Source organism: Zalophus californianus, chromosome 4 (genome assembly GCF_009762305.2).
Source record: "Zalophus californianus isolate mZalCal1 chromosome 4, mZalCal1.pri.v2, whole genome shotgun sequence".
Taxonomy (NCBI): Eukaryota; Metazoa; Chordata; class Mammalia; order Carnivora; family Otariidae; genus Zalophus; species Zalophus californianus.
In genome coordinates this window covers 57,672,872-57,686,065 of record NC_045598.1, presented here as the reverse complement: position 1 = coordinate 57,686,065, position 13,194 = coordinate 57,672,872, and the positions used below count along the sequence as shown (strand labels likewise).

The window sequence follows — 13,194 nt, the reverse complement described above, 5'->3', positions numbered from 1 at the left end:
AACTCATAAAATCCTTAAGGGCCTTTAAAACTGAAAAGTAATAATCATATCTTTCTGGACTACTAAGGATGATGCATTTTCAAACCATTTTTCATTTAGTGATAAACAAACAACTTTAATTCCTGATGAAGTATTTGATGCAGTAAAAAGCAACATTATCACTTCTGTTAACTTCAGTAAGAATCAGCTATGTGAAATTCCTAAAAGGTGAGAATTGTTCATGATACCATTTCTATTAAGTTGTGACTCATTCTCAGTTGTGTTTGCATCTCAGTGACAAGAATAATTATTTTTCATAGTTTTTTAATTTGAAAGCGTATGTAGAAGTTTTTTCATCATTGATATTTGAGGGAGTTAGCAAAATTCACGTAAGTATTCTCTGAGACATTAATATCAGTTCTGAGAGGTATATACATTTTTAAAAATTTGATTTCTTTTTCTTTTACATTTTAAACATGGAAAATGGGTATTAGAATTATTAAAAGTATAAATTACTTTTTCCATGTAATGAAATATTAGAGGAAAAGTTTTAAGACACCATCCAAAGCCAGGTCCATGTGGATTAATAGGAATTTTCATTTTGGGCTTTATGTTAATGAATTGCCAGCCACTGAATTTTTCACTGATAGTAAAATCAATAAAAAAAAACAGATAATCCTGTTAATATTTTCCTCCCAGAAAATGATTCTTTACTATCAAATATTAGAAGTCATGTGCATTGTACTTGTGCTGTTCAGTATGTCTTTGTTGATATTAGTTATAGCAAAATCTTTAGGTTATGAGAGAAAATTAGTATAATATTGAACTTTCTAAATGATTGTTATCTTGCAGTAAACTATATACCCAAAGAAAGTTGACAAATAACCTTGTCAATTAAAACAACAGTAGAGGAGACAGAATAGGGTAATGGTAAAGAACTTGGACAGTGGGAGTCAGTTGCATGTATCTATATCCCAGATCTGTGAGCTGTGTGGCTTTGGACAGGCTAACTAGCTGCTCTTAGTTTCCCTACCTATGAAGTAAAGATAATAAAGTATTATTTTTATTTTATTATTAAAATATTATCTTATTTTATAAGAATTAAATTAAATGACATCCAACAAAGCATTTAACCAGTGCCTAGCACTTAGTGAGCACTTAAGTACTTTAAAAAAAAAAAAAAGGTGATGGGGAAAATAAAATGGCTTTCATCTGACCGTCAAAACGTTTTTTAGATGTTTAAAATTTTTAAACAGTCAGACAAACTTCAACTTGCTTTCTGTTTTGCAGGGCATAGTTTGGAGAATATAGTTTTTTTTTTTAAAGATTTTATTTATTTATTTGACAGAGACACAGCGAGAGGGGGAACACAAGCAGGGGGAGTGGGAGAGGGAGAAGCAGGCCCCGCAGAGCAGGGAGCCCAAATATAGATCTTAAAAGTAAATTAACTTTGAGATTCCATAGCAAAAGGAGATCTAGTTCATCTCCTTCTCTCTTGTTTAAAGGGCTCTCAGGGTACTTGACAGAAGAACTGAGTAGTTAGATTTGCTGTCAGGATAAGTTTGTGTTGGGGATCCTGGATCAAAACTGGGAATGAAGATGGACACATCACCTTATTACTTAGTTCTCATTTTACCTCACAATCTGGTAATTCATATGTAAAACAGTATGGTATTCTGTTATTGCTGTTATTTCATCATATTTTTGTCAATTTAGAGGACCAAAGTAGAAAGATAGCAAGGACATACCTTGATCTAGAGAGTTTCTGAGTCATTTTCCTCTTTCTTAAATTTTTATTTCACAAGTCATACTTTTTACTATATGATTTCCTGATTGTAAAAATAATACTTATTCATAAAATTTTGGACAAAAGGAAGGGACAGATCATTTGTAGTCCCATCACTATTCTATTCATGGCACGTTTTATTTCTTTTTTTTTTTTTTTAAGATTTTACCTATTAGAGAGAGTGAGAGAAGAAAAAGCACATAAGAGGGGGGAGGGTCAGAGGGAGACGCAGACTCCCCGCTGAGCAGGGAGCCTGATGCGGGACTCGATCCCAGGACTCCAGGATCACGACCTGAGCCGAAGGCAGTTGCTTAACCAACTGAGCCACCCAGGCGCCCATGGCACATTTTATTTCAAACTGTTTTCCATTTAGAATTACATATACAATTTGTATCTTAACTGGTTAATTTGTCATAAGTGTTTTCCTATGTTGTAAACAATACTTTTAAAATCTATCATATACTTATAAGGTTGATTATGGCAATAAATAAACAAAACATACTGTTTCTTTAGACCGGATTTCCAGAAGAATTATCTAAAGGAGTAGGGCTCTCAATACATATATCCAAAAACTTTCCAAAAAAGTTTTATCAGTTACATATCCAAACTCATCTTTCTTTAGCACAGCAGTTGATACTCTTTCTTTCATATAGTTTCATTTCTTGGTAAATCATATATAACATTTCTTGTTCTTATAGTTAGTTAATAGCATGCTTTAAAATTACTAAGGTTGATTAGGCTTACTTAACAGTATTTAAGTCTTTCTCTTTAAGTCTTTGACTTAAGTTGCTTAGTCATGACACTTACCAAACTAGGAATTAACTTAATGTTTTATTGCAGTCATGATTAATATAATGATAATTTGGACAAAAAATCCTATACTTTAAAAATGTTGACATAGTTAAAAAACATTGTGAAGTACTCAGATACAGAGAAAATTATATTATGCAGCCTAAAGGAAAACTACTGTTATAGAATACAAACTAATTGAAATTTTTGTGAGAGAAGTAAAAGTTACAGAAAATCTTAATTAACAAACATAAAATAGGATTTTTCCTCCTATGCCTGCTTGTAGTTTTGAAGTTCTGACAGTGAATTCAAGAGCTAACATCTTTAAATTATTTTTGTTTCAGGATTGTGGAACTGAAAGAAATGGTTTCTGATGTCAATCTCAGTTTTAATAAGCTTTCCTTTATATCCTTGGAATTATGTATGCTTCAAAAATTGACATTTTTAGATCTCAGGTATTTATTGATGTTATTGCTTCACTTTTTTATTATAATTTGTCTTTGAGTTTTGCCTAACTTTTGCTCTTTCGCTCATATTTCCTAAGTAAGTGTGGAAATTGCTCTTTAGTTTATTAATTACATTTTAGGCCAAATCTAAAATTAAGCATTTAGGAAATATTTTAATCAAATATCTATCATTTATAGTCAGTTTATTTAAAATATTAGAAAATATTAACACATTCTTTAAATTCATGCTTAATTAAGCAAGGCTACAAATAACCCATGGAAAGTGTTTGTTTCCCATTTTTCCTTTTCTGAAAGTAAATAGCATAAAACTCTCAAAATCCTGTGCTGGCACAGCAGCTAGCATGGCTTCTCTTAAAAAGAACCTATTTGGTTTTAAAATATTATAGTAAACATTCAATGCCAGAAAGAAAGAAAAAGACCACCATGAATGGCAACAAAAGGAAAGAAACTCTTTAAGGCTCTGCAGGGGTAGTAGGAAGTTTAATTTAAATAAGTCCTAAGTTGACTTTGCCCACTGGGACTTGGTGAACTATGCCACTGGGATGAGAGATATTGTAAGTTGGATGCTGTAACATAGGTCTTGAGGTACACGGAGAGGCTAAGAGGTGGGCCACTGGTGTAGCACTACTGAGGGGAGCTGATGATGGGTATGGAAGTAGAGTAGGCTGTTCTCCAAGATGCGCATTTCCAGCCAGATGGGCATGCATGGCTGTATGATTGGGACTCCCATGAGAAAGAGTGAATGGATTACTGGTAACACTAGTAGGGATATAAGCTTGCTGTCTTTGATGTCCGAAGTTTCCATTCCACTCTTGATGCCCACTCTTGAACCTGACTGAAATTCAAATGCTGCTGCTGGAAATCTGATGTCAGTTTCTGCTGATGATTACCCACCGTGGAAGGCTGGTTTAATCTCCCAGGAGCGGATCGGCCTTTTTATTAATGGCTGGCATATAGAATCTGTGTTTGCCATATGCTTTTCGGCATTTAATCCATTCTCTAGTCCCATTGGTGGCACCACAACAGTACAAACAGTGGTTTGGTTTCCGTGTTGGCCGAGTTCACCAGTTCTGTGTTTTGATGAGCGTCTTCCACAAAGCTGCTCTCCGCAAAGGGGGTCGTGTCCTGAAGAGTCTGATGTTGGAGAGCCATCCACAGTATCACAACCACTTTCCTGTTCTTCATCTGACATACTGTTCGGTCTCTTGCAAGGGGATGGGCTGGACTGCCCTGAGGAGCTGGTGCTCAGGGTACTGTCAGGACTACTTAATGAACACATCCGATCGATATTCAAAGTGCTCTGGCAAGCTTCACAATCCAGACTATCTTTACATTCTCTGAGTGTGCGTCTCTGCGCTGTCTCCTCCTCATCAGTGTCACTGCTAATAGTAATCAAACTCACTGCAGGGCTTGGGGACTCAGCAATGATGATGGTTTGCCGCTGTTTGTCGGAAACTGATGAGTCAGACTCCTGCCGTACAGATGTTTCACAGTAGTCTCTCGCCTCTCCTTCCCCATCTGTTACCATCCCCAACCATTCATCAGACTCCGTACAAACCAATCTTCCCACCACATTCTTACATTGCAGCATCACCTGCATATACTGGATTTCCATTGAGTCCAACAAAACTCAGCCAGTATCCATATATGTGAACGCTCAAAAAGAGTATATTGAGGAAGCTCAATGATATAAACATTTGATTAAAAATAAAAACATGGTATTTAATAAATATTAGCCATGGCACAAGAAAATTATTTTTGAATCATGTAGACTTGGGTGCAATTTAAACAACTTTGAGCTTTTAAAAAAAAACTCACTTTTAATGTGTTTTGCACATTTGGTATAACTTGTCTTTGGTCATATTATCTTCTTATGTAGTAACTCTAGACAGGTGTCTTATGGGAGCAGAAGTCCAGTTTTGCTCCTGCTATTTTTTATAAAATTGCCTTCTAACTTGTGCAAGACACATCCACATTTGGGAAGCCATTCTGTGTACAGACTTAGAGCAACAGATGCGCATATGTCAGAATTACAGCATACAAGTGAACTGTATTATCTGTGTCTTAGTGTATAAATGTTGGGTCCCTTACCTAAGAAATTGAGCTATTGTTCTTTACATTTGCATGTGTCTTTGCATGGGCAAAATGTTGCCTAGATTTTGCTCTTAAATGTTGTTCTAATAATCTCAGCTGCATTGTGAACTGTTCCCACACATACTGCCTTAAATATTTGAGGTTGTTAATGTTATTACTTATATATAAATGTTGAGGACTTAAAATTCAGATCTACTCTTTAGTTTTCTTTTGATAGAGTAATGTTCATTTTTGGTTTTGTGTGGTATGATTTCAAGTTGTACCTGTTTTTTCCTTACTAAGAGGGCAGCATGTTTGCTATAGCTGAATTCTGCTGTCTGATTTTTCAGAATGATCTAGCTTCAAGAAAAGCAAGCAGTTAGTAGTGCTTAAGAAAAATTGATTCAGGATCTAATGGATAGTTGATATCTGTCACAACACAGCATTTTATATACTGTTAAGTGAAACTGCAATACAATGTAAGTTTATTTTGGGAGTGTTTGCTGTATAATTGGATTTAATAAAATGTTTAGAGGTTCAGTAAGGATGACTTTGAGCAGGTAATGAAAGAAAATGCAAAATGCTCATTGATTCATGATGTGGTTTCATCTTAGCTTGGGCAAACCATGCAGTATTTAATAAATAGTAGCAGAGTATTTACTACTGAAGCTTGAAAAGATGTGAGTTCTTTGTGTGCAATTGTTCATTTATGCATGTGAGAGGGTTTTTTTTTTTAAGTATTTTTACATTGTAGTACTTGTTTTGCTTGTTGGTGGTGTTTGCTTATTTAATACATTCCGTCTGGAACAGAAATTACATGCTTTTTCTTTCCTAGGAAGTGTGTCTTGGGTTTTTCCCTTCTTTTCTTTCTTTCTTTTTTTTTTCTTTTTTGGTGGTTGGTGGTTATGTTTAAATGAAGTTGCTTTTACAGCATCAAAGACTTAATCATCCATTTCCTATATAAAAGGTAGCTACTTTTTTGCATAGACCTCAAGTATATTGTAGTGTAGAGGTGGAATTTAAAGAAAGATATTAAACAGGCTGTGTTTTAGCTTATGGGTAAGTAATAAATTGTATCGTTTGTCTTGAATGTATCATAGATAAGCTGCTATATAACGATTGCCACTTCAGATAGCTGTGAAATTAGGTGATTAACTAGTTGTTATTTAGCCTTCTAATTTCTGTATAAGTCTAATTACATGAAATAGAAGTTGGGGTTTTGATTTTTTACTTTGCTTTTATGTTTGGAGTGTCATTATAACTACTGTATTGTAAATGATGGAAAGTAATTGTATATGTTATTTTGGGGTGTATTATTTGCATCAGTATTTTATCTCTATTAATGTTTGTGCTCATCACTGCATATAAAAAACTTGGATGTATCAATGTAACTTAATTTTTTATTTTCATGCTGGCATTGTAGACACTTAGAAAGCTGTATCTTGCAGGCTTGACTTAACTTTTTTTCCTTAAAAATCTGGAATATAATCTTACAGCATTTACTGGAATAAACAGTACAAAGCATTTGAATGTAAAACTCTCTAAATGTTTTGGATTTACAGCATTTCTTTGATAAATGAATTGCATACCACTACTACAGCTCTAATACAGCATTGACAATAAGCTAATAATGGATAAACTTTTCTTTACTCCATTAACACAAGCAGTGTTTTATTTAATAATCATCAATGAAATAAATGTGCCTGAAATTGAGTTTAAAAATTACAGTATTAGATCATAAAATAAAAAACCAGCTGTACATTTTTAGTCACACTGAAAATGAAGGACTTAATTTTCCCCACAAGTTTCAGTGTTTTTAATAATCAATTCTATGCCTTTTATACATATATGTATTACACAGAAAAAAGGAGTAGCCTAAGATTAATTTAAAAGATTATTTACAGATGGCAAATTTATGGAGTCACTATTTAAGTAAACTTGCTGCCCTCCACAGCTTATTAATTTTTATTTATATGGTCCGGCAGATCACTGGTATCTGCTCACTTCTTGGAAAAGAATCAATGCTGGCAGCGGATGTTTCAGAAACACCAAGTGCAAAGGATCGATTTCTGTTTGTACAACAGGTACAAAACTGGCGCAGTTTTATATTCATTCAGGGCCATATTACTACCCTGAAATGTTGTATTTTCTGTATTTCAGTTCCAAGACTCAGACGGTCTTGTTAAATGGACAGTAAATGTTTTCATAATAGTCAAGTTTGATAAAGGCATACCCTAGTTGAGTACACTGCTCTTAACCGTTTTTAATCATGGGCTTTTTAATGTGTTTAAAAATTAAAAATGTCAAAATCCTAACTTTTAAATTCAACATATTGACAAAAGAATTTGGATTTATACCTTCTTTAAAACCATTTTACCATTTTTCTTTTGTTTTACTGCTTTCTTAAACACTGCATGACTTCCAAGTTGCATATTTGCATACTATTTTAATTTGCAAATTATTTTTTTTTTTTTTACCAAATACCCTGATACTTAACTTTTCTTTTCCTTCAGGGTGTTTAAATATGTTACTGTAGTAGCAAAGCCTTTTCACTTTTTCGCATCTCAGCTACTAATTTTAATCTTGGTTTGTGTTAAGTAAAAGTTAAATCATACACTGCAAGGTGTAGGAAGATTTGTTTTAATGAACCCAATGATAATAGATTTGATTACTAAGTTTGAACTGTTAACTGTTTAACAATTTTTTAGACTTGTGGCTTTCTTTCTTTGGTTTGTTTTTGCTTTTACTTCTATGCTACACTAGTTTGCCATGTAGCAGTTGCACTGTGCAATATTACAATAAGGACTAGGAAAAGTTTTATGGATGTAATGTCTATTACGGTTTGCGCTAGTATTTCTCTCTAGTTCTCGGTGATTTAAATGTGACCAAGCCTTCTGTACTTTGTCACAAAAAGTGGGTTTTCCAGGTGACTATTTTGGTGAGTGTCAAAATAAGAATTTATGGTGTATTACTGTCAATTCACTTTGAATTAAAATATATATATTGCAGCAAAAAAGAAAAAAAAAAAGTCCTAAGTTGAAGTGACAGGATCAGAATTGCCACGGTTCTTTGAGGGTAATAATAAATGACTCAGAGGTAGATAGTCAAGTATTTTTTTGTTTGGGCTTTAAGTCTTTATTTGTAAGCTATAGCTCTATTATCTGCACTTCCTACTCATATATAATTACTGGAGTGCTTTTCGTTTATTTAAGCTGTAGCTCCTCTTGCCCTGCTCAAGCAATAGGTAAATAACAATAAGCTAAATTGTATCTGTTTAAGGATTTATTCTGCCTATAGAGACTTTTTTTTTTTTTTTTGGCTTATGGCATTAAAGCAAATCTAATACTCTGCTCCTATTAAATGTAGACTTGCTTCTGTTTTGGGGTGGCAATTACACTGGCAAAACAGTGTAAAACCACATTGTAGTTCAGTATTAATGGAGTAGAGAGAATGAATTCATGTACTTATTACTGCTCTCTTTATTTTGGTCCCATTCAGTGTGTGTGTGTGTGTGTGTGTGTGTGTGTGTGTGTGTGCGCGCGCGCGCGCGCGCGCCACTGTCTATACCTTTAGGTTTCTAATTAAGTGACTAGTGTACACTTTTATTTTTTTATTTTTATTTATTTTATTTGAGAGAGAGCGAGAGAGCACAAGTAGGGTGAGCAGCAGAGGGAGAGGGAGAAGCAGATTCCTCGCCGAGCAGGGACCCTGATGTGAGGCTCGATCCCAGGACCCTAAGATCTTGACCTGAGCCAAAGGCAGTCGCTTAACAGACAGCCACCCAGGCTCCCCTAATGTACACTTTCATATCTGATATCAGTAGGTATATAAGACTCTAGGAAAAAGATACAAACCAGCAGTAGGTTATTTGGTATAACTTAATAAAGACAATAACTGGAGAAAAGTACAGAGAAAAGAAAATATAGGTGTAGAAAGTATGACAACATATTATTAGGCTTGACTTCTGAACACAAAGAAATTTAGAGAAAATTACCCAGTTGTAATAGGTAGCCATCCAGTTAAATATAATTTTCTCACAAATATTTTCTATTATAAGTAATTATATAAGCTCTAGAATCCTTCTGCCTTCCTGTTGTTAACCTTTTTTTTTAACATTGTTCCCAGATCCTTCTAACAGTAAGTGAGATTCTGTTTACTGCCATGCTTCATTCTAAGATTCTTAAAAAATATATGCATTGTGTAAATTGAAATTCTAAACTTAGAGTAGAAATGGACTTGCTTAATACCTATGTAGTAGAAAGCCCTTAAATTTCTAAATATATAGAATCTCATCACTTTCTTGTTTCATTTTTTTTCATAAATTTTACAGTTCTGCTTAGAGTAGAATTTCATGTCTGTATGCAAGATACATGTATTAAACACCAATCAAATATTTGTGGAATCAAATAATGTGGTATTTACAGGCATGATCTCAAGGGCCCTATCTGTGAGAAGGATTGCTGAGATCAGTTTGAAGGAGATAAATGATTAGTTTACAGTGTTTGCCCTGTTAAATGTATTATTAAAGAGTTGGTTGCTTTATCAGTTGGTTACGTATTGGTATTATTTGGATTTGGCACACTAATCAAATACCTGAGGCAGCTGACTGATTCAGAATTCTCAGGACTCAGCCTTAATGAGATCAGATCAAGGACTAACAAACTGAGCTACATAATTTTTTGTCTCATCAACACTTTATTTTTTCTTAAGATTTTATTTATTTATTTTGAGAGAGCGCGCATCAGAGAGAGAGAGCACGAGCAGAGGGGAGGGGCAGAGGGAGAGGGAGAAGCAGACTCCCCCCTGAGCAGGGAGCCCAATGCAGGACTCAATCCCAGGACCCTGGGATCATGACCTGAGCCAAAGGCAAATGTTAAACCAACTGAGGCATCCCAGGCACCCTGATCAACCACTTTAATTATAAATTAAAGTTGTACAGATTTTCAACTTTGTAAATCATCTTTTTCTTTCCAATTTAGGAACAATTTTTTAAATTCTTTGCCTGAAGAAATGGAATCGCTGATAAGACTACAAACAATTAATCTCTCCTTTAACAGGTGAGAGACAGAGCAGACTAATCTGTGACTGAAGATTTTTATGTGGACAGTTTGTAGGTCTTAGAGAATATACCTAAAAGAGCCAAATAAAAAGGCCCCATGTGTTTACTTTATTTAAATATTCAGGTTTATTTTCACCTTATTCTACTTATAATTGAAAGTGATACTGCTTTCTTAGAATTTTCACAGCTGATTATTTAGTAGACTTTGGTTCCTTTTAACAATTTTAAGAAACTTATAGCCTAGTAGGAAGACAGATATGTAAATAAGTAATTATAATTGCTATGGTGAAAACGCAGTGCATAGGTAAAGGTGTTTCCTGAGATTGCCTGAGGGCAGAGGAGATAGCATTGAAACTGAGACATCAGCCAGACACACAGGGATAGGGCATCCCAGGTGGGGCAAATGGCATGTACTAAGGCACAAACATGTGAGAACATGGTGTGATTGGAACACTTTAAGAAGTTTGATACGGCTCGGGACATAAAGTGAGGGGGTAGAGTAGAAATAACAAATGAAATTGGACATGTGAGCAGTAGCGAGTCCTGTCAGAGCTTTGTATGGCAACTAATAGATTTTATTCTGCAAACACTCTAAAGATACTGCTAAAAATTAAGAGTAGCTAATATTTACTGGGGGCTTATTATCTGCTGGTACAGGACTAAGTGCATATATTAACTCATTTAATCCTCACAAAACGTGGTTTCTGCGTCATTATGTTCATTTAAAAATCGAAGATTGGAAATTAAGAAAATCCTCCTGAGCTTTTCTATAAAATGTCTCCGTGTAGGTATTCTTCCTTAGGTCGCTTTTACTTCTTATGAAACAGAATTACTGCCAATATATTAAGTAAATATTAGGGATTTATGTTTTGCTAAGGTTCACATAACTAGTACATTATAGCGATTGCAGATCTTGCCTCCAGCAGTTGGGCTCTTAACATCTATGTCATTTGTTTCCTATAATGCAAGTTGATTCTGGTAACAATCTAAATATTAATAGCTAACATTTATGTACTGTATTCCAGCTGAAATATAATCATTCAGTCCTTATAACAAGTGTATAAGTTTAGTATTATTATTCCTCGTTTGCTATTAAGCTAAGGCACAGTGATGTGTCTAAAATACTGCCTATTTAAATTTTTGTTCTGTCTGCTTCATTATTGCTCATGGTTTCTCATGTGTAGGTTATATCATTGTTGTCATTTTTAAAAATATATGCACTTCTCAGATCTCTGCTAATTTTTATCTGTGAACTGAACTATTAGTTCTGTATTGTCTGTTGAGCTGTCAATCACATTGTCAAGTAATGTCTTAGGGAAGATGGGAAAAACTAACCCTAACTTCTGTGTCAGCAGGTGAACTACATGTTTTTAAATTACCTTGTTCATGCATTGGTGGGAAGAAGAGGAAGGACTGCTCTGGAGCAGTTTGGTCCCTCTGCACTCCTAGTCATTAACTCTCCGGTCCCTCTGGAACTTCAGAGCTGTCTTGAGTTTACACTTGCTATTGCTTTTTTCTCTTTCTTTCTTTCTTTCTTTCGTTCTTTCTTTCTTTCGTTCTTTCTTTCTTTCTTTCTCTCTCTCTCTCTCTCTTTCTTTCTTTCTTTCTTTCTTTCTTTCTTTCTTTCTTTTTCTTCCTTCGTTTCTTACTTTTTTTTTTTTTAAAACATCAAGGCAGCAAAAGAAGGGCAGTATAGGGAAGTTAAAAGGGCACAGCTGTAAATCTCTCCTTCAGCCCAACCCTTGTCTTTTCTAGTCCATGCCACAGTTATCTCACACTGTAACCATGCCAAAAGATCCTCAATAATCTTGCATTAATTGCTGAGTATTGCTCTGAGAGCAATCAGCCTTCCCTTCTTTTTTGTGACATCTTCAGTGTTGCTTTGGATGAGCAGGCAGCAGCCTATGTTAGTTTGTCATCTTTTCAAGAACCAAAATTGCACTCCTTTTGGAAGCTTCAATCAGAGCAAAATATAAATCTCTAATATTTATTTAATATATTGGTAGTAATTCTGTTTTATAAGAAGTAAAAGCAAACTAAGGAAGAATACCTACATGGGGATGTTTTATATAGAATCTCAGGAGGATTTTCTTGTCTCCTAAATGTGAAAAGAAAAACATGGGAGAATTTAAACTTTTGTTGGATTTACACAATAAACAGAAAATGATACGTCTGTCCACTTAACATATATTTTAAGGTTTCCAAAATCAGTTCATTTCTTGAAATTTGAACACAGGACTTAAACCAAATATAAAATAAATTACACTAAATGAAACTACATGATGATATCAAACTTAGGATCATCTATTTGAAGGAATGATTTTCCCTTGATTCCAATACATTTAGGTGTTCTGTTCATATTTTAACAGGTTCAGAATACTACCTGAAGTTCTGTATCACATCCCCACACTTGAAACAATTTTAATTAGTAACAATCAGGTTGGATCTGTGGATCCTCAGAAAATGAAGGCAATGGAAAATCTGATCACCTTGGACCTTCAAAATAATGACCTCCTACAAATTCCGCCAGAGCTTGGTAATTGTGTGAACTTAAGGTAACTACACCATTCTACTAAGTTTTTCCATTTAATTGATTTATAAGTTCTTTTTTTCTCTTGTTGAGGTACTCTTGCAGGAAAGTTGAAGTAAAAAATTTAATGTTGTGTTAAAATAACTGGTAACAAAATCCAGAATCCCAATTCCATTTTTCAAGTTTTACCAAATAATATATTTTTTAGCTTTGTTTATATGCTATAATATATGTCAATATAGTAACTGACTGTTTTCTGATACTTTTGTCATCACTGTATGTGTATAACTTGAAACTGCACTGCATAAAAAATGTTAGGGAAATATAAACTCCCCAGTTATGGATACAAGGTTGCTCAGAATCTGATTACAGACTGTCACCATTTATTTCAAGCCCAGAGTGGTCTTTCTTATTCTTTGTGTTAGCTGTTACCTTAACCTCAAATGCCTCCACCCTGCTTTTATCAGGAATCAACCTAAATATCATCCCTCTTCTCCAAACCTTCCCTCTT

General features: G+C 34.4%; 1 protein-coding gene across 1 annotated transcript in view; it reads left to right on the top strand.

The window, feature by feature from the left end:
- LRRC40 (leucine rich repeat containing 40) overlaps nucleotides 1–13,194 on the top strand; it is a 61,779-nt gene that overhangs the window by 37,762 nt on the left and 10,823 nt on the right. The window contains exons 11-14 of the mRNA XM_027573002.2: nucleotides 100–207; nucleotides 2,899–3,009; nucleotides 10,074–10,151; nucleotides 12,523–12,708. Of these exons, the coding sequence (XP_027428803.1) occupies nucleotides 100–207; nucleotides 2,899–3,009; nucleotides 10,074–10,151; nucleotides 12,523–12,708 (483 nt within the window). The remainder of the gene's footprint in view (nucleotides 1–99; nucleotides 208–2,898; nucleotides 3,010–10,073; nucleotides 10,152–12,522; nucleotides 12,709–13,194) is intronic.